This window comes from Cryptotermes secundus, unplaced genomic scaffold, assembly GCF_002891405.2.
Source record: "Cryptotermes secundus unplaced genomic scaffold, Csec_1.0 scaffold745, whole genome shotgun sequence".
NCBI classification, from domain to species: domain Eukaryota; kingdom Metazoa; phylum Arthropoda; class Insecta; order Blattodea; family Kalotermitidae; genus Cryptotermes; species Cryptotermes secundus.
In genome coordinates, this window is record NW_019719369.1 from 95,937 (window position 1) to 114,972 (window position 19,036).

The 19,036-nt window shown below is 36.8% G+C and overlaps 2 protein-coding genes across 5 annotated transcripts in view; one reads left to right on the forward strand and one right to left on the reverse strand.

Annotated features, from left to right (window-relative positions):
• The window catches only part of LOC111865190 (iron-sulfur protein NUBPL), a 44,073-nt gene extending 29,800 nt beyond the window's left edge, over positions 1-14,273 (reverse strand). Inside the window, exons 1-3 of one of the 4 annotated variants that reach the window (XM_033751769.1) lie at positions 14,087-14,273; positions 7,670-7,835; positions 2,235-2,360 (exon numbers count right to left, since the gene is read on the reverse strand). In XM_033751769.1, coding sequence (XP_033607660.1) covers positions 2,235-2,360; positions 7,670-7,835; positions 14,087-14,212 — 418 coding nt within the window. In that variant the 5' untranslated portion in view covers positions 14,213-14,273. Of the gene's footprint in view, positions 1-2,234; positions 2,361-7,669; positions 7,836-13,245; positions 13,654-14,086 lie in introns of those variants that run through there. The other 3 variants (XM_033751767.1, XM_023853030.2, XM_023853021.2) reach the window with 3 other exon arrangements.
• LOC111865186 overlaps positions 13,712-19,036 on the forward strand; it is a 72,885-nt gene continuing 67,560 nt past the window's right edge. Inside the window, exons 1-2 of the mRNA XM_023853007.2 lie at positions 13,712-13,807; positions 17,928-17,992. Of these exons, the coding sequence (XP_023708775.1) occupies positions 17,961-17,992 (32 nt within the window). The 5' untranslated portion in view covers positions 13,712-13,807; positions 17,928-17,960. The remainder of the gene's footprint in view (positions 13,808-17,927; positions 17,993-19,036) is intronic.

The following is a 19,036-nucleotide window of genomic DNA, read 5'->3' on the forward strand; positions in this document are numbered from 1 at the left end:
CCTAGATTCAAACTTGGTTTCTCTTAAATACAAGTCCAAAAGTTTCCTGGCTGAGCAGAATTGCTCAGTGTGGTCATACATTTTGGAAGCAAATCTGTAAGGGGTTACGGTATGCAATTTTGAAACAAATTGTTTTTTGTGTTGTAGAAAGGACTCTATATTACGAATCCATTTAATTTCTTTACTTGACTGCAATGGGTGCCTATCACTACAGTCATGGTTTTCATATTTCCACAATCTCCTGATGCAATATGCATTCAGAAACAGATTATGAAGACACAGCAATACATTAAAAACACAGACCAGGTTTGTTTCTTTGTTTATTTAATAACATTTAATCAACAGCACAAGGTACATGTTTTTCTTTTGTGGTTAATTTTATGATCCCATCAGTATCACACACTACTTAATGTTGAATGGAGGATGACTTGTGAATAATGAACCAGAAATGATGTGGAAGGAAGTGCTCATAGCCTAATCAGGGTACTATTATAGCATTTGCCTGGATGCACTGAATAAAACCTCAGTCTTACTCAGGATAGCCAGTGCCCAGCTGGAATTCAAACCAAGCACCTCCCAAATACAGATCTACAGTGTTACCACTACACCACCGACTCAGTCACTGTTTCTGTGGAATGAAGTGAGAGGTGAATGGTGAATTTGGGTGGACATAGAAGAAACGTTAATTACTGAAAGAAGTTTCAGAAATCACTATCATCTGGCTAGAACTGTCAGTAGCCATATTAACTGTTTATTTTCAGGATTCTTGTCAGACCTCATCAGCTACCTGAAAGGTGCCTCAGACTAGGCTCCCGTTGTGCTTCACAGTGACAAGCTTTCCTCTGCTTGAACACTGCCCCACCAGTTCAGTAAACACATTTCCACAGCAATGACACCAACACAACAAGAGAAGAATAGTTTTTTCTATATGTTATAAGCAGGACAGTTTGAAGCAACAAAACAGTTGTTGGTTGGAGTTGTCAGCAGTTCAATTGAGTGAAGTGACATGAAGTAGCTGGTTGGTGAGTGGGAGAGTTCAGTTGTCAGTTGGAAGTCAGCCTGGGAAGAGCAGACTAGGAGGTTGGTGTGAAATAGCTGGCAGTTGGAAAAAGATCTGCATGGGCAAGAGGACCTCAGTGCAGGAAGCTGAAGAATCTGCACTGTTAAATTTGTTGTCAGGAAACGGCTGGTGCAGACTGTAATAGACTGAGGACACTAGCCTGTGTGTGTCAGTGATCTGTAAAGTGTAGTTCCAAGTGGTGTATGTAAGTGCTAAATAAATCCAATACATCCAATCCTTACCCCTACAGTCATCCTTGCCCCTAAATCATGACAGTATGGAAGGATATAAGAAGAAATCATAGAAAGAATAATAAGAAATGGAGAGAAATTTTACAAATAAATTAAGATATATTTTGGATATGAGAAAAGCTACAGACAGGAAAAATGTGTTTATTTAAAAATTACTAGATGCTCACTTTAATGCATGAAGCACAAATCCAGACACAGACAAAGGCAGATATTGGCAGATAAACAGCAACCAAGATGAGATTTCTAACAAGTACAGAAGAGGAGATCAGGTGAAAGGGAATAAAGAATGGGCAGGAGAGAAAAATGAATTTAAATATTAGAAGATGAATTAGAAAGTACCAGAATAAGATCATATGAACTTGTTTCAAGAATGAATGAAGAGACAATCCAAAAGAAGGGTTTGAACATGAAAATAAAAGGAAGGCACCCATAAGAAAGGTCATGATCAAGAAGGAAATAACAGACTAGGAAATATGTCATGTAGAAGGAAGAAAGAATATAGGAGGAGACTGAAGAAAAGGGGCTATGGGAAGACAGACAGATGGAGAGGCTTAGTTGTTAAAAAAATCTTCAGAAACATTTAAAGAAGATGATGGAAGGAGGGCAATATCCCAGAATGTGCCAGCAGGGAATTAAGACATAGACATCAGTATAAATGTCAAATTTTATGTGCCTGTATCAGTAATCACGACTTGGAGCAAATTTAAATACACTAAGAAATTACTGAAAACTGTATAATAAAATGTTCTTCCTGCTAACTGTCCATTAAATTTAATTTTCAAAGCAAGGCAGAAAATCATTACAATTTATTTTTATGTTAAAATTGAGAAATATCATTTATAAATTTCCTTTCCCCTTCTGCTTGGGTATAGACAAAAACAAATTTCTGAGTCTCATAAATGTAAACACTGAAATCACTGTACCTCTGGTCAGCAGAGGAGTTTCATGGAGGTTCATCATAAGCGGAACAGAAGGACCATACACATCTGTATCAAGCAGGCCCACAATCTTGTTTGGTTCAACAGATTTCAGTGCTGCTGAGAGATTGACTAGCACAAAGAAAAAAGGAACAATGCTATCATAAGGTACATCAAGTTCAATTTTATAAACTTGAATCTAAAAAAAGTACAAATTAACAATATTTTAACAAACCATTGAAGTGATCTGCATGTTTAATTGGTACAAAAAAAAAAGTAATTAAATAAGCATCCCAAAAATTTCATCTTTGAAACTTACCTGAAGAGTAGAAATGTATTCTTTGTCTGAAACATCTCTGAGGGAGCATTATCAGCACACAATGAGGCCCTCTTATATAAAAGATTATAATCAAAAGTACAGATCCTAACTTTATGTGACACATATTTCTATATATAAGATTACTCTTAAATCAAATGGTTACATGAACATAATTCACGTATATGTATGAGGGTTGGAACTTTAATGGTGGCAACTATTTATTTACAACTGACACAAAATAGATGCATATTTTGAAGTTTCAATATCCTTCAATGTAGTCATCAGCATTGTGTACAACCCATTGCCAGTGATGTGGAAGTCATAGGATACCTTTAGCAGCGCCTGTTATGTTGATAGTTCGAATGGAGCAGTCTACTGCCTGAAGAATCTCTGGAACAGTTCTGAAGCGAATGCCACAAAGTGGTTCCTTCATCTTAGGAATCAAGTCAAAGTCACAAGGGCTTAATTCCGGGGAGTATGGTGGATGGTACATCACTTCCCAGCCCCATCAATCGAACAAATCAGCCACAGCTTGCCATTTCTGCATTTCCGTCAAATCATGCAGAACCCAATTGTGATGCAATTTTTCTCATGCCCAGGCGTTCCTTCAGAATGTGAAGCACAGTCGTATGTGCTAATCCTGTCTCTCGGGCCAGCTCACGAATCATATGGTGTCAATCACTCTCCAGTAACGCAGAAAGATCATACACTTCTTCTTCACTGACGCTAGGGCCACCTGGCCGATGCATGTCTGCCACGTTTTGGAGTTCCTTGTTGAAGGCTTTTACCCAACTTGCCACCATTCTGTAAGGCAATGCAGATTCCCCGCAAGCCTCTTGAAGACCTTGATGACACTGTCGTGCTATACAGCCTCTGGCACATTTAATCTTTATCCAACTCCATTGTTCCTGTTTTGAAAACATCGTGACAACACTACATTAGACCGCCAGTTAACACGAGGCTCTGTTCTTCTCCTCACTGTGAATGTCCGTGATGTGGGAAGGGAGAGTCCATTTGCTCTGAGGTAAGGTAGGTATGTAACTAACGTGTGGTATAAGCGACACTATTTGGTTCCATTGCATAGCGTCTCTACAGCAGTGTTGCCACTATTAAAGTTGCAACCCTCATATCAACTGATGTATTAAACCATTAGAACAAATATATAACAGTTTCAAATCTGAGGTTCTTACAGCCATGACCATCAAGCTTATGGTCTTCTGGGATATGAGCCATGTAGTTTGATAGATAGGTACCAGTGTTTTCAAGGAACCCTCTGCCTCCATAGAAAAGAATATTGGCAGATTCTAAAGGATTCTGATGATGATGTATTCTAGAAACTAGAATTTCTAGACATCCTAGAATACCAGATGATGGGCAACATCCAGAAACCCAGTAATTAGGAAGAATATTGGCATTCTCTGTTTTTAGGCCATGCTGTTATCAATAGAATGTCATGTCATGTCATGTAATGTCATGTCATGTCATGTCATGTCATTTATTTACAGTTCCAAAAAAATCCATAGAGGCATCTGTCTCAGATACAGAACAAGTCAATAATACAATATAACATATAAATATACATACATAATCAGACATTCATCATCGTCAAAATTTAAATACTCAATACAACAAAACTACTGTACCACAATACATTCATATATCAAAATAACATTTAAAATTACATACATGATTAAAATATATACATGAGGTGTCAATCTTTATTCCAGCAGTAGTATTCTTCAACAGTATAAAAAGAACTGGTGATAAGAAACTTCTTTAACGCCACTTTAAATCCAGGAATGTCATAAGATAATTGTTTAAGCTCTGGAGGGAGGTGGTTATAAAGTTTGATACCAGAATACCATCCACCTTTCTGAAATATCGTTAAGTTTACCACTGGAAGATGCAAGTCATGATTAAATCTGGTATTACGTGTGTGGACATCAGAGTTTGTTATATAGCAATCTCTATTCTTGACAACCAGCATAAGTAAAGAAAATATATATTGAGACTGAAGTGGCAGAATATGTAACTCCTTAAATAAATTACGGCACGAATCTATATTACGCGAATTGGTAATAATTCTTATTATTCTTTTCTGTATTTGAAATATGATTTTTGCATGAGCCGAACTCCCCCAAAATATTATGCCGTAAGATATTATTGAATGAACTAGGGAGAAATAAACAGTTTTTAGGCACTCCAAGGATAAAAGAGGTTTTAATACTCTAATTATATAGGATGCCTTATTTAATTTGGGTATCATTTGGTCAATATGGGTTTGCCATGACAATTTATGATCAATAACCAAACCTAGAAATTTTGTAACCTCCATATTGGTTATTTGTTTATTCCCACATAGTATATGTAAATCTAAAGCTCTTGTGTTTTTAGTTATAAATTGTAGAAAGTAAGTTTTTGTAGGATTTAGTAGTAATAAATTACTACTAAACCATTTATTTAATTTTTCTAAAACTATATTTATATCTTTTTCAAATCTTGGGGTGTCAGGATTATTAATTATTAGACTTGTGTCATCCGCAAACAAGACTGGATAGGATACATCAGATATGGCATTAGGCAAATCATTGATATATAAAAGGAAAAGCAAGGGACCAAGTATGGATCCTTGAGGGACTCCTACGGTAACAGGCTCCCATTTAGAGTAGAATTTAATTGAGTCAGAAACAACTATTACTCTCTGGTATCTATCTGATAAATAGGATCTAATTACATCATAAGCCCTTCCTTTAATCCCGTAATGATTCAACTTCGAAAGCAGAATATCATAGTTGACACTATCAAAGGCCTTGTGAAGATCACAAAAAACACCGCCCACAATTTCTTTGTTATTTAAAGCAGTTAAGATATTATTAATAAGATAGTAAGCTGCATCATCTGTTGATCGTGCATGTCTAAATCCAAACTGTTCATTAGCAAGAATATTATTTTTCTTGATATGTTGTTGCATTCTATTATAGATTACCTTTTCAAAGATCTTAGAAATTGATGTGAGCAGTGAAATAGGTCTGTAGTTCGATGTGTCATTTTTATCACCTTTTTTATATATGGGCTTTATTTCAGAGAACTTTAATCTTAGTGGAAAATTGCCAGTTGTTAGCATTCTATTACATAAATAAGTTAGAGGAGAAGAAATATAGGGACTGCTAACTTTTAAAATTTTAGTGGATATCCCATCATATCCATATGAATTTTTTGTTTTCAAGGATTTTATAATATCTTCTATTTCCTTTGACGATACACAATTTAATGTAATAGGGGGAAAAGGTTGATTACGTGCCCTAGATAGATAAGATATAGGATTTTCTTGGTTGGAAGTGTCATTAGCTGAGCGATTATTTTTAACAACTGATACAAAATATTTATTGAATTCCTCAGCAATAATCTGAGAATCTGAGGATAAATTACTGTTTACCCTTATAGTACTTATATTGGGTACATTAGGTTTTATTTTCGAAGTACTCTTTACAATATTCCACACAGTTGCAATTTTATTATTTGAATGAGTTATAATATTATTATTATGTTTTTTTTTTGCAAGTTTGATAACAGAAGTTAAAATTTTACAGTAATTCTTATAAAACTTAGTTAAATTTATATCATCACTATTTCTTTGAGCTAAATAAAGCTTTTTTTTGTTTATACATGAAATCCTGATTCCAGGCGTTAGCCAGGATTTACTGGCAGAGCGGGTATGAACTTTTTTTAAGGGAAAACTAGAGTGAAATATTGTTAAGTATACATTCAGGAAAAGGTTAAAGGCAGTATTTATATCTTTTTCATTAATTACGTCTTCCCATAACTCATAACTTAATTTGTTATTAAAATTAGTAATTGAAACATCGTTTATTTCCCGTATATAGTAGTAACTATCTTTAGGTTTTTGTTTAAATATATTGTGTATTATTAGGTTCTGGGCATCATGATCAGAAAGACCATTTATGATGAGACATACAGTAAAATTAGTAAATTTGTATGTATTAATGAAAATATTATCAATTAAGGAATAAGAATCATTTTGGAATCTAGTAGGAAATTGGATTATACTATATAGTCCATGAGAGGCTAGTATTGAGTTTAGCTGCTGTTTGTGGGGAGAATCTTCGAGATAGTTGATGTTGAAGTCACCACATATTATTATATCCTTGGTGTGTGCAAAAATCATATTTAAAAGTTCGTCAAGGTTTTGAAAAAAATGCTGAAAGTTACCAGAAGGAGCTCTATAGATGGTAATAACACATATTTCATGAGCAGAGAGGTGTAACCTAACTTCACATACTTCTAAGTCCTTTTCTTTACAGTATTTGTCCATATTAATGGTGGTAGAATAAATAGTTTCACATACAAAAATACATTCACCACCATTTTTAAAGATGCTCCTACAAAAACTAGCCCCAAGTTTGAAACCCGTCATCAGAATGCACAGTGGATCTGGCTGAGTCTGTATGGGTTAGTCAGGGACTGTAATCACAGCACATCACCATCTCCCCTGCCTACAGTGCAACTGCAGCCACTGCCCTACTACTTCTTGACACGCAACCAGAGGCCAGGTCTAAAAAATGACTTGTTACCTATCTGCCAAGCTAAATGGAGTCAGATCCCAGGAGAGACACGATCCTATAGTTTACCCAACATGGTTCAATATTTTAGGTCGTCTTCAAGGGTGCATTCTAGAATACTTATTAAAGTTTACATTTGAGCAATTTATTTTTAAATTCCTAGGCCACTTTACCTCCACAGAAAGAGCTTCTACAGTTCACTGGATAAGAGACTGGTTCCATTCCAGAGCTAGCCTGGATGTGTTGGTGAACAGAAAAGTCCTTACCCCTACTGGAAATTGATTTCCATTTGTCCAACAACTAAGCAGTCATCTTAATCACTGAATTATCTGGCTCATCATACGCTTTGGTGTACCCACTTCAATGTCACCCTAAAATCTCCTGATCTATGTATTCTTGCACTAAACCCCACCACATACGTACACACATCTTGCATGCTCCTCTACACCAAGTGTGAGCTTAAATTCCAGTAGTCAGGGAGAGAGAAATGTGAAGATCAGAGAGGTAAAACATGTTAACATTTCTATAAAAAGCAAATTCACCTGCAGTTGTAGATTTTCCAACACCACCCTTTCCCGAAGCCACAAGTATTATCTGTTTGACTCCAGTAATTGGCTTCTGCTTTGGCAATCCACGAGCCATTAGCTGTGCCTGTCTGTTTCCAAGTTTTGAATTGTCAGTTTTTTGACAATCATAGAATGTGTTCACCTGCAAGTGAAATTGAAACAATAAGAAACTGCTTAATTCTAAAGGTTTGTGATGAACTTCTTGACTAACAAGCCCCACCACAGAACTACATATTAGAAATGCCAGTGCTGCTTAGGGTTAAAAGCAGTTCCACACTTTCCAAAATGACCTTTAAATGGCCACAAATATAGAAATTTGAAAGTCTGTTCTTTCTTCTAAACATTGGTATATCACATTTCACACCATCTATTGACACAAATGCTGTGCTAATCGATTTACAACAAGCTGATCTCTTAAGCAATGGAAATTTCAATCAGAGCTGTCTAAAAGCATAAAAAATGAGAATATACAAAACTATAATTTTGCCCATGGTTCTGTATGGGTGTGAAACTTGGTCTCTGACATTAAGGGAGGAACATAGACTGAGGGTGTTTGAGAACAGGGTGCTGAGGAGAATATTTGGACCGAAGAGGGATGATGTGACAGGGGATTGCAGAAAACTGCATAATGAGGAGCTTCATAACTTGTACTCTTTGCCAAATATAATTAGAATGATCAAGTCAAAGAGGATGATATGGGCAGGGCATATAGCACAAATGGGGGAGAAGAGAAAGGCATATGCGATATTGGTGAGAAAGCTGCAAGGAAAGAGACCACTAGGAAGACCAAGACATAGGTGGGTTGATAATATTAAAATGGATCACAAAGAGACAGGATAGGGTGCTAGAGACTGGATTGATCTGTCTCAGGACAGGGACCAGAGGAGGGCTCTTGTGAAGAGGATAATAAACCTTCGGGTTCCATAAAATGATGGGAAGTTCTTGACTAGCTACACAACTGGCAGCTTCTCAAGAAGCTCCATGAAGTTAGTCAGTCAGTTAGTTAGTCCACCAAGGTGCCCTAATTGGCTTGTGGCATGGAAAGGGCTAAACTGACATATTTCATATATTTTCCGTCATCTTATTTTTGTTAAGAAAAAACAACCTTTTGGATGCTGGCTCTTCTTTTGTCACAAGATAAAAGTGTGAAACATAGTCTTTTGGGACCATCAGTTTGAGACAATTTCTATCACAAGAAAGCAACAACAGCTATAATATTGGAGCTACTGCACCTGTCTGGAAACAGAGATCAGCTCCATCTAATGAATGCAAGAGAATAGGTTTCATGATATTACTTGGTGACGGAATCAGAGCCAGTTGCTGAGACATTCTTTAACCAAAACAAGATGATGGAGAAATGTAAAAAATGTGTGACAGTTTACAAGAAACTGATGTCTCCCACAATAATATGGTTTGGTTATTATCATCGTCCAGTCAATTACTACTCATCTTCTGTTATAATTGACTGTAATATAATAACAAATAAATTTCAACCTTCTTTTATGCTTATATGACTTAATTTTTCATTGATGAGCAGACGAGTGGGTCTATTGAGCCCTGGTTATGATGATGAATAAGGTACTACAAGTACTACATCAATCTACACACAGTGTAGGTGTTGTATCAGCAAATATTCTCCACTGCACCCCTCCGTAAGTACATGTGCAAGCACGCATACACACACACACACACACACTGAATTCAATGTAAAAACTTATCTAATTCAACTGTCTATTAGATAAGCAAATTTTTGTTTCTCTGAAGACTTGTAAAAATGTAATTTAAAGTGGAAAATATTGTCTTCTGGCTTATAATGCTGGGTAGTTTGGAAAGAGTGCAGCATTTCAGAGGTCTTCAGGGTTGAAAAAAGAGCCACAGAAGAAACCAGCAGAAGCAGGCAGCAAATTAGATGTGATAAACTTATAAAAATATGATATTTGAAAAGAAAGAGTTTAGATTGTGATCTTCTGAGCTGTGACACTGTGTAGTGTGGTAGATGGATACTAGTGTTTCAGAGAATCCTGAAGACATAGGCACTGGGTTCCTCTGAAATACTGGTACCCACTTTAAGAAGTCCATTATGTCACAACCCACAAGATTACAACTAAAACAAATATACTTTCTCATCTATTTCTACATAAAATCTCTCTTTCTTTTTTCATCGGACTAAATTATTTAATTTAGTGATCACTCATCCACTTGTTTCCGTCTCTAATGCAACATGAACTTTAATTTTAAAGTGTCATCACAATCACATTTAAATTTCCTAAAATGTCGTTAAAATCACATCTTTTTTTACTGTTGTGACATGTTTCTGCCCTATAAGACCATTCTCAGGCAAATGTTAATGGACTGAAACAACCACACTGTATCAGCTCATATGTCAATATATTATGTGCTAGTAATACACATCATCATCATGGATGACTGATGCATCAATGCAACAGGATGCTGAAATATATTATAATAGTAATTTAGTGAATTTGAATTATGAGATTTTGAGGGGCTCATCAGTGTAAATGCTAAAATTAAAACTTTCTGGGACAGAATGCCATTCTTAAGACATTCGATCCACGTGGAAGTAATAAAAATAACAGGTTATGGGCCCAGGATCATATCATTGATAAGTGTAAAAAGTATAGAAGTGAAAAGTGTTATTAAAAGTGATCCTTTGGACAGACACCGCTATCAAGACAAAGAAACAAGTTTCATCATGGCCACTTCGAAGCCCTTCGCAAATATTGATAGGCTCAAAGGACGCGAAAATTATAGAGAATGGTGCTTCGATATTCAAAATATTCTAGTGATTGAAACTGTGCGGTCAGCAGTCGAAGGATATCCTGCAGAAGACACAACGCCTGTATTCATCAAGAAACAAAAGGACGAGAAAGCAAGAGCCATCATTTGTCTGACATTGGAGCCCCAAGTTAAATCTTACATCATCCAGACAACAACAGCAAAGGAAGCCTGGGACGCGTTGGAAAGAACATTCAAAGATCAGGGAGTCAATAGTTGGATAAGTATTTTAACTGATTTGTGCTCTTTGAAACTTGAGGACTATAAAAGCATGCAGGAATATGTTAATGCCTTCATGTCAATAAATCTCAGACTAGTCTCAATGGACAAAAAAATAAGATGATGAGCTATTAGCTGCATTAATGTTAAAGGGTTTAACTAAAGAGTATTATCCCATGCGTATGGCGCTTGAAAACTCCAACGTAACTCTGACTAGTGAGCTCATTAAATCTAAGCTATTGCAAGACACTGAATTTGGTAAAAATGCAAATTCAGATTCAGCCTTTCTGTCCAAAGATAAGATTAAACATAAACCAGCAAAATGTCAAATTTGTGGTAAGCTAGGCCACATAAACAAAAACTGTTGGTTCAAAGATAAGGATAAGGTGAACAATAATAATCATAACAATCAGCATAAGCAAAAATTTAAGAGCAATCAGTCTTCTAAATCAGTTGATAGTACTGATGAAAATAAAGAAGGATCCAATCATAGGTGTAATGAAAATAAATGGAAAAATAAGACCAGTAAAAGATCCATGTATATGGTGTCTGCCCATCATGTTAAAATTAAAGAGAACACTTGGGTAATAGACTCTGGTGCTTCACACCATATGACCGGAAATAACACTATATTGCAAAATTATAAAACACATGATTCTAAGGAACATGAAGTAACCCTTGCTGATGATAATATGTTAACCAGTGCAGGTTTTTGTGATGTAAACCTTATGAATGACAATTATAGCCATATCTCAGATGTATTGCATGTACCGGGATTGTCTACAAATTTGTTGTCTGTAAACTCAATTGTAAATAAGGGTAGAATTGTGTTATTCACCAAAGACTGTTGCAAGTTATATGATACTGATGATTTTCAGGTAAGAGGCAAAGTTCTTGCCAAAGCATATCCCGAAAATGGGATTTATTGTTTAAATACCAACGTCAACATGTCCCAATCTGCAAATATAGCAACTAAAGATAAGATTAATACCAAAAAAGAAAAATCACAAATGTGAAAAATATTGTATTAACACTGTAAAGAATGAACAAGTTGCAAGTACCCAGCAAGTTGATGAACAACTGTTGTGGCATAGGTATTTGGGGCATTTAAATAGGGTTAGCATGCGGTTGCTAAAAAAAGGTTTAGCTAGTGGCCTCGATTTTCAAGAACAAGAAGATCAGTCAAAGAAATGTGTTCCATGTCTGGAAGGCAAAATGACAAAGAAGCCTTTCCTACAATCAAAGAACAAACGGTCAAAACGAATACTTGATCTATTGCATTTAGATCTGGTTGGGCCGTTTGAAGTACCCTCTTATGGGAATGCTAAATATTTTTTGACTATTGTGGATGATCATAGTAGAAAAATCTTCATTCGTTTCTTGAAACAAAAAGGTGACACATATGAAGCCTTTAAAGAATTTATGAAAATGATTGAGACAGAAACTGGATTGACAATAAAAGCTGTTCGTTCCGATAATGGTGGTGAATTTTGCGGCAAATTATTCAATAACATGTTAAAACAAAAGGGAATCAAAAGGGAATTCTCTGTGCCGTATAATCCACAACAAAATGGAACTGCCGAAAGAGCTAATCGCAGCATTTTGGAAAAAACAAGATGTATGTTGTATGATTCCGGCTGCAACAAAAGATACTGGGCTGAAGCAGCTCAAACAGCCGTATATCTTTTAAACAGATCACCTCACAAGAAACTAAAGAATCAATTGCCTGAAGAAATATGGACAGGAGAAAAGATTGATCTCTCCCATATAAAAATTTTTGGATGTCCAGCGTATGCTCATGTACCATCACAGAAACGCCAAAAATTGGATGCTGTGGGCAAGAAGTACATTTTTATGGGATATAGTGAGGAAAGTAAAGCTTATCGGTTATCAGATCCCCACAATCTATCTCAAATAATTGTGGCAAGAGATGTAGAATTTCTGGAAGAAGAAATAACAAAAATAACAGGTAGCCCAATAGATAGATATTTAATCTTGTTTTATATTATGTTTACGCAGAGTCTAATAAGCAGAGATAAAACACAAACTTTGTAAAACTTCTGTAGTAGACATAATGTTTGTAGATGTTATAGTGGCAGAATTACATGCACACATTATTTTAAATTTACTCCAAATTATTTATTCTGGAGATTCCTGACCTAAAATACATTTAGAAGAGTACAATTTAGAACATGTTACTGTTCACAGGTCACATCTTTGACCAGAAGTGTTGTCACTAAATTCAAATGGCATGAGGGAAATGGATACAATATGTCTGCTAGAGTTATGTGCTCTATTTAATAACGTGCAACGATATCACAATGGGAAAAAGGTTGCTGGAATTTCATTTGAATAGTACCATCACTTGCTTGGTTCTGAACTTCAATTCAGATTCATTTGGCAACACAGGGTTGGCCACCATGATTATACCTCAAAAAAAAAAAATTGCTTCATACTACATTATATTAAACATTTCCTGCAAATTTTTGGCTGTAAATTTTAAATAATATGTCCAATTAACTTTTATACAGACTTACATTCCATCTGCTGCATTTACTCAAGACAAAAAGCTGGCTTCTATTTTTAATCATATTATGCATCTTTTTCACTTTTAAGTGCCAACCTATTTAAATAAAACATTCTAAAAACATTACAAATGTTTATTAATTTTCCTTTCAAACCAAAATATTACACTTAAAACAGCTTCCATGAGCTTTATTTTCAGATATCAGCATTTAGTCCTGAAACACCACCTTTTTACTTGTTTCATCCCATTGACTCTGTTGTCATAGTAACATGTATGAAAAATTTTCATATAAATATAACCAAATTCTGTAATGCTTAACGAGGTCGACTAAGCCAACCAAGACTAGGGTAATTAACAAAACTATAATGTTTGTCACTCAAACGATTGCATTAATTTATTAGCTCGTAGTTGACTGTGATTAACATTGATGTTGTGGTCAGTCTACATCGTCTTCGTTGTTGCTTAGCAGAATTCTCATTCGCACCGGAAGTATCATATGTTCACGGCTCTTCAATCCGTCTAGGTCGGTCTAGGTAAAGTGGCGAGAAGATTTATGTTTTTAATATGTGACAGTAAGTTTATTTAAAGTATATATTTATATGTACATTGTAGAGTGTATTCTAAATGCATATAACAGTGAATTTATGTGTTTAGGCTAGTCTTTTGAATTGAAGAGATCTGTTGTGCTTCTGTCAAAGTAGCTTACGCCGAGACATCCAACACAGGCGGTAAATAGCCTGTCCCTTCTGTCTTGTCAAATGAGTTTCTGTGAAATATTTGTCAACAAGTTTTGAAAATAATATCATTTATCGAAGTTTTCTTTGTGGCATGAAGTGGATAAAATTACAAACCACGTGAAAAACACAGACAGAAGCTGTTACGAAGATGATGCTGAACTTGAGAATCATGTAGTGTACAGAAGCCATGAGGACTTGATTAATGTAGTTTGGGACAGAACGCTGGCACAAATGTAGCATTATAAGAGCTAGTTCTTGCTTCGAACGACGTCAGAGTATATGGACTACGTTAATTTTTGCCAGAGAACAAAATTGTTAGTTGAATGGATTGTTTCCAATTTAAAATTAGTTCATAACCTAACTTTTGCCAGGAGAAATGCATATTTCCTTGTTTTCCTTTAATTACATTGTTTAAAACAATTCAGACGTATTTGAGTTGCAAGTGTTGTGTGGAAATATAGTCACATTTCATTAGCATGAAAGAATTTTGTAAAGATGGTAAATACAGCTTTATACAGCTGTGTATCTTATGCTCTTGATAGTAATTAAATATGGGTCTCAGAAGCCAGGGGCTCGAAATTGGCACTTTTCTGGTTCCATTAACCTAAATTTGAATTGCATAATGATGGCGAGATACTAACCACTAATAGCATGTCTCATATGCAGTTAAATTGTGTAAAAGAAAGTGATTCACTGCTAGGTTATGGTTATCCAGAATTTATTTCTTTCATCACTTTGTCTACATATTCAGCACCCTTCTTGTGGTATTTTTATATTTTAGCATTGTTTGAATTTGCTTCTAACATTACTAGTATCAGTCAAGATTAGATTTTATCAGCAAATATCGTATTTTAGTTTCTGACTTGTCTTCTTGCTGCTTCATAGACTGATTCTAACCACCTAGCACAGAGAAGAGAATAAGATTTGAAACATTTAACACAAGATGATATACCATAATTGCATGTTTTGTGATCTTAACTTTGAAACTACTTTTATGCTAGCAATTATTAAATGTCCCAGAGTAGAAAGTTGAATTAGGAATAAGTACACATTTTCATTAGAAATGATCTGTGCACTTTCAAAATATTTATTATGAAACAACCAGTGACGAATTTAAAATCATGCCACAGGAATGAAAAGAACTGAAATTCCCTTTTCTTATATTGTTAATATTATTACCATGACAAAGTTCAATACGTGCTCAACTTGAGGTTTTGTGGTACTCTGTTTTTCATCTGACATTTTGTGACACATCACAGTGAATTCTTTTTAGTCTTCTTTTTGAAGTACCTCAAAGTTTCCAGAATTGGTGGAACAAACACTTCATGCTTGATATAGTCCCACAGAAAGAAAACTGTGTAAGGGTCAATCGAGTAAAGATTGTGGAAAGGAGATGGGGCCTGTGCATATCAAAAGTCTGTTTTTTTAGTCATGAGGCAACATTGCACATTGTGAAGGTGACCAGATTAATATTTGAGCATTTGGAATGTCAGGCCTTGTAGTTCATTGGACACATGATGGATAGTCTAAATGTGAATGTATTTTGCATTTTGGTCTTTGACATATACTCACTTCTTCTGTGTTGGAAACATAGTCAGCTATATTGTTTATTTCAGTATATTGAATTTTGGCTGATGCCTCAGCTGCTAGACCATAAACCAGATGTGTTCTGAGAGGAGGGGCAGTGCCTCAGTTTTATAATGTCACAGTATTCTTGTACGAGCAGCTGCTTGATCATTAATTTGGCCAACGTGGGCCCATTTTCTTTCTGCTGTGGTAACCCAAATTGTCTCCTGTAAACTTTTTTCTTTGCGGCTGTATGAGGAAATCCTTTTGTCCCGCCAATCACAGAAACAGTGCACTTTTAAAGGAAAGAATATGAAATTCTATTAGGAGAGATTATCGTAATGTCTATAAAATGTTGGCAGGAAACATTTTCTATTTGATATGTGGAGAGCCATAAATGAGACACATTAAACTCTTAACATGGTAAAAGCTAAAGCTGTCCCTGTGGTTAACAAATTAAACATTACACATGAGGTATATGAGGGAGTGGATGTATAGATCCATATTTTCTTGACCTCAGCACTGGTTGCAAGTGAGCGATCAACTTCACACCCCTGCCGCTTTAACCCCTGGGGAAAGCGCCCCCCATACCCGTTGGATAGGAGGCTCAGTGGGCCCCAGAGCCAATGCGGATAACATGGAGAAGAGAAAGTTCTTCATCCTCCTGGGACTCGAACTCTGACCCCTTGGTCATCCAGTCTGTAGCCAGTTGCTATACCGACTACGCTATCCCAGCTCACCACTTCCCTTCATATATTTTCCAGTTCATTTGCTGTCATCCATTCACTGCCATATAGTCTGGATTACCATTAAAGAGCCATAGAAAGTAACTCAATATAGCCATGCCCCTAACAGTCTTGTAGTTCTCAGGAATTTGAAGCATTGCATGGAACTTGGAAGTTCATTATCTTGTATGGTTTGAGGTTCTCAGAGCGGTGGTTACGAAGAGTTCTATTTTCTGCAATATAACACCGTGTAGTCCTTTGGAAGTCAACAGATGTTTCAGAGAGGAACATTTTGCCTCCATCTTCAGGGTCAAAGAATAAGCCAAGCAAGAAACAAACATGAAAGCAGGTGGCAAGCAGAGCTTGTCTTGGCTTATTCTTCAGCCCTGAAGATGGAGGTGAAGTGCTCCTCTGAAACGTCTGTTGACTTTCAGCAGACTTATATGACGTTATATCCCAGATGATAAAACTCTTCATTGTGTTTTTAACAGGAGCCTGTCACTTGCCCCTCTCCAGAGCCAGATCACTCCACTCCCTTACACACTTTTTCTGTAAGATCCATTTTTAGCCTACTATTGAAAACATAAAAGGAGGCTTATGAGATCACCTTCTCATCCGCTGTCTAAAAACATAAAAATTAGAATGTACAGAACTATAATCTTACCTGGGGTTCTGTATGGGTGTGAAGCTTGGTCTCTGACATTAAGGGCAGTACATAGATTGAGGGTGTTTGGGAACAGGGTGTTGAGGAGAGTATTTGGACCAAAGAGAGATGAAGTGACAGGAGTCTGGAGTAAACTGCATAATTAGGAGCTTCATAACTTGTGCTCTTCTCCAGGTATAATTTGAATGATCAAGTCAAGGAGATGAAATGGGTGGGGAATGTAGCACGAATGGGGCTAAGCGGAATGCATATAAGATATTGGTGGGAAAGCCAGAAGTAAAGAGACCACTAGGAAGACCAAGATGTAGGTGGGTGGGCAATATTAAAATGGATCTTAGAGAGATAGGATGGGATGGTATGGATTGGCTTGATCTGGCTCAGGACGGGTCAGTGGAAGGCTCTTGTGAAGAGGGTAATAAACCTTCAGGTTCCATAAAATGCTGGGAAGTTCCTGAGTAGCTGCAGAATTGGCGGCTTCTCAAGAAGGGCTCAAGCTCCATGAATGAGTATGAGATCACCTTGTTGTCTGTATATTGGTTTTCTGTGCAGTCTGTGTCATATAAAAGGAATGAAGGGGTCTGGTTCTTCCCAGATCTTCTCGTAATATTATAAATAATTATTTATAAGCAGTTGAGTAGAAAGTCAACCCGATGTGGGTTGAATCTGGATCTGTGAATTTCTTGTCATAATTTACGATATGGTTTACAGAAACCGTATCCCCATCCTCAGATGTTCAGGTGCTGTCATTGCTGATGCTTTTTGGGAGATTTCAGAGCAACAGTTTTTAGTGATGGTAATGTGTTACTCAGAAGTGAAGCCATGTTTTTGAGCAAAGCTCATAACAGTAACTTGTGACTACACACCGAAGCAACAGTCAAGACTTCTTACCGTCAAATGACTAGTCTTATATTTGCAATATTGTGTATGCCCTTATGTTATGGCTCATTGATCTTCAGTAATGTGCCAGATACATGAACATATGCTTGTATTATCTTTCTAGATTTAAAATTACTGCCTGTAGGAGCGACAGATAATGGGATTGAAGGCTGCCATTCAGGCATTGAAGTAAGTAAATATTCTCTTTATATGTAACATAATGATGCAAAATGTTAGATGTTGTCTTTCATGTCATTACTGCAGTCACTTTTGAAATAAGACTCTCGGATCCTATCATGCTATCCTGTGCATCCAAAAGTGAACACTTTGCAGCTGCAGTCATATGTGTGTTAGAAAATGTGAATTTGCTTTCACTCCCATTATGTGGGTAGCATTGTTGGTTGAGGGACTGTGCTATGAGGCGAAAGGTCATGGGTTGGGTTCCCAATGGGGTCACTGGGTTTTTCAAATGACCTAATCCTCCCTTGCAGCAGTATGACCCTGAGGTCGACTCAGCATCTAACAAAAATGAGTACCAGGAATCTTCCTGGGGGTCAAAGGCAGCCAGTGTATAGTGCTGACAACCTCACAGCCTTCTATGAGTCGATTGTCTAGAAAATGTGGGAACCTCAACATCTCACAACCCTATCGGCCTCCATAGCCTGTTACAAGGATAGTGTCGCGTATCGCGGGGTATAACGCGACAAATAACTTCACGATGTATTTTATCTAGCGAATTTTATTTCACATTCGCACTTAAATCACCCAAATTACAATCTGACGATTACTGCTATCTGCAGTATCACAATTAGTACAATGAAAAATGCCATAATACAACTGACTAGCTGCTGGCTAACTCGGCGGTAGCTCCAGGACTCGCTGACTGTCTCAGTACAACTCAGTACAACTGACCTGCGGTAGCCACACTAGAACTGACTGTGAATAGCCTTCGCTGCTCCGTATGTAGCCTCGATCGGACAGTACGGGAAAACGGCCACGTAATAGGCACCCTTTTTGCCTGGCGCTGTGTTGCTATGTAACGCTAGCGGAGGTAACCGCTGTTACTATCGTAACGTCGCCGCTGTTGACTCGCGTTGCCTAGCGACCGCGATATCCCTCGGTGACGTCACCGCGGAGGGGAGTGGCGGGGCGGGAACTCGCCTATTACCGTAAGAACGCGAGCGTTACGTTACCGCCACGTACCGCTGGGGAGGTAGGGGTCAACATGTCACA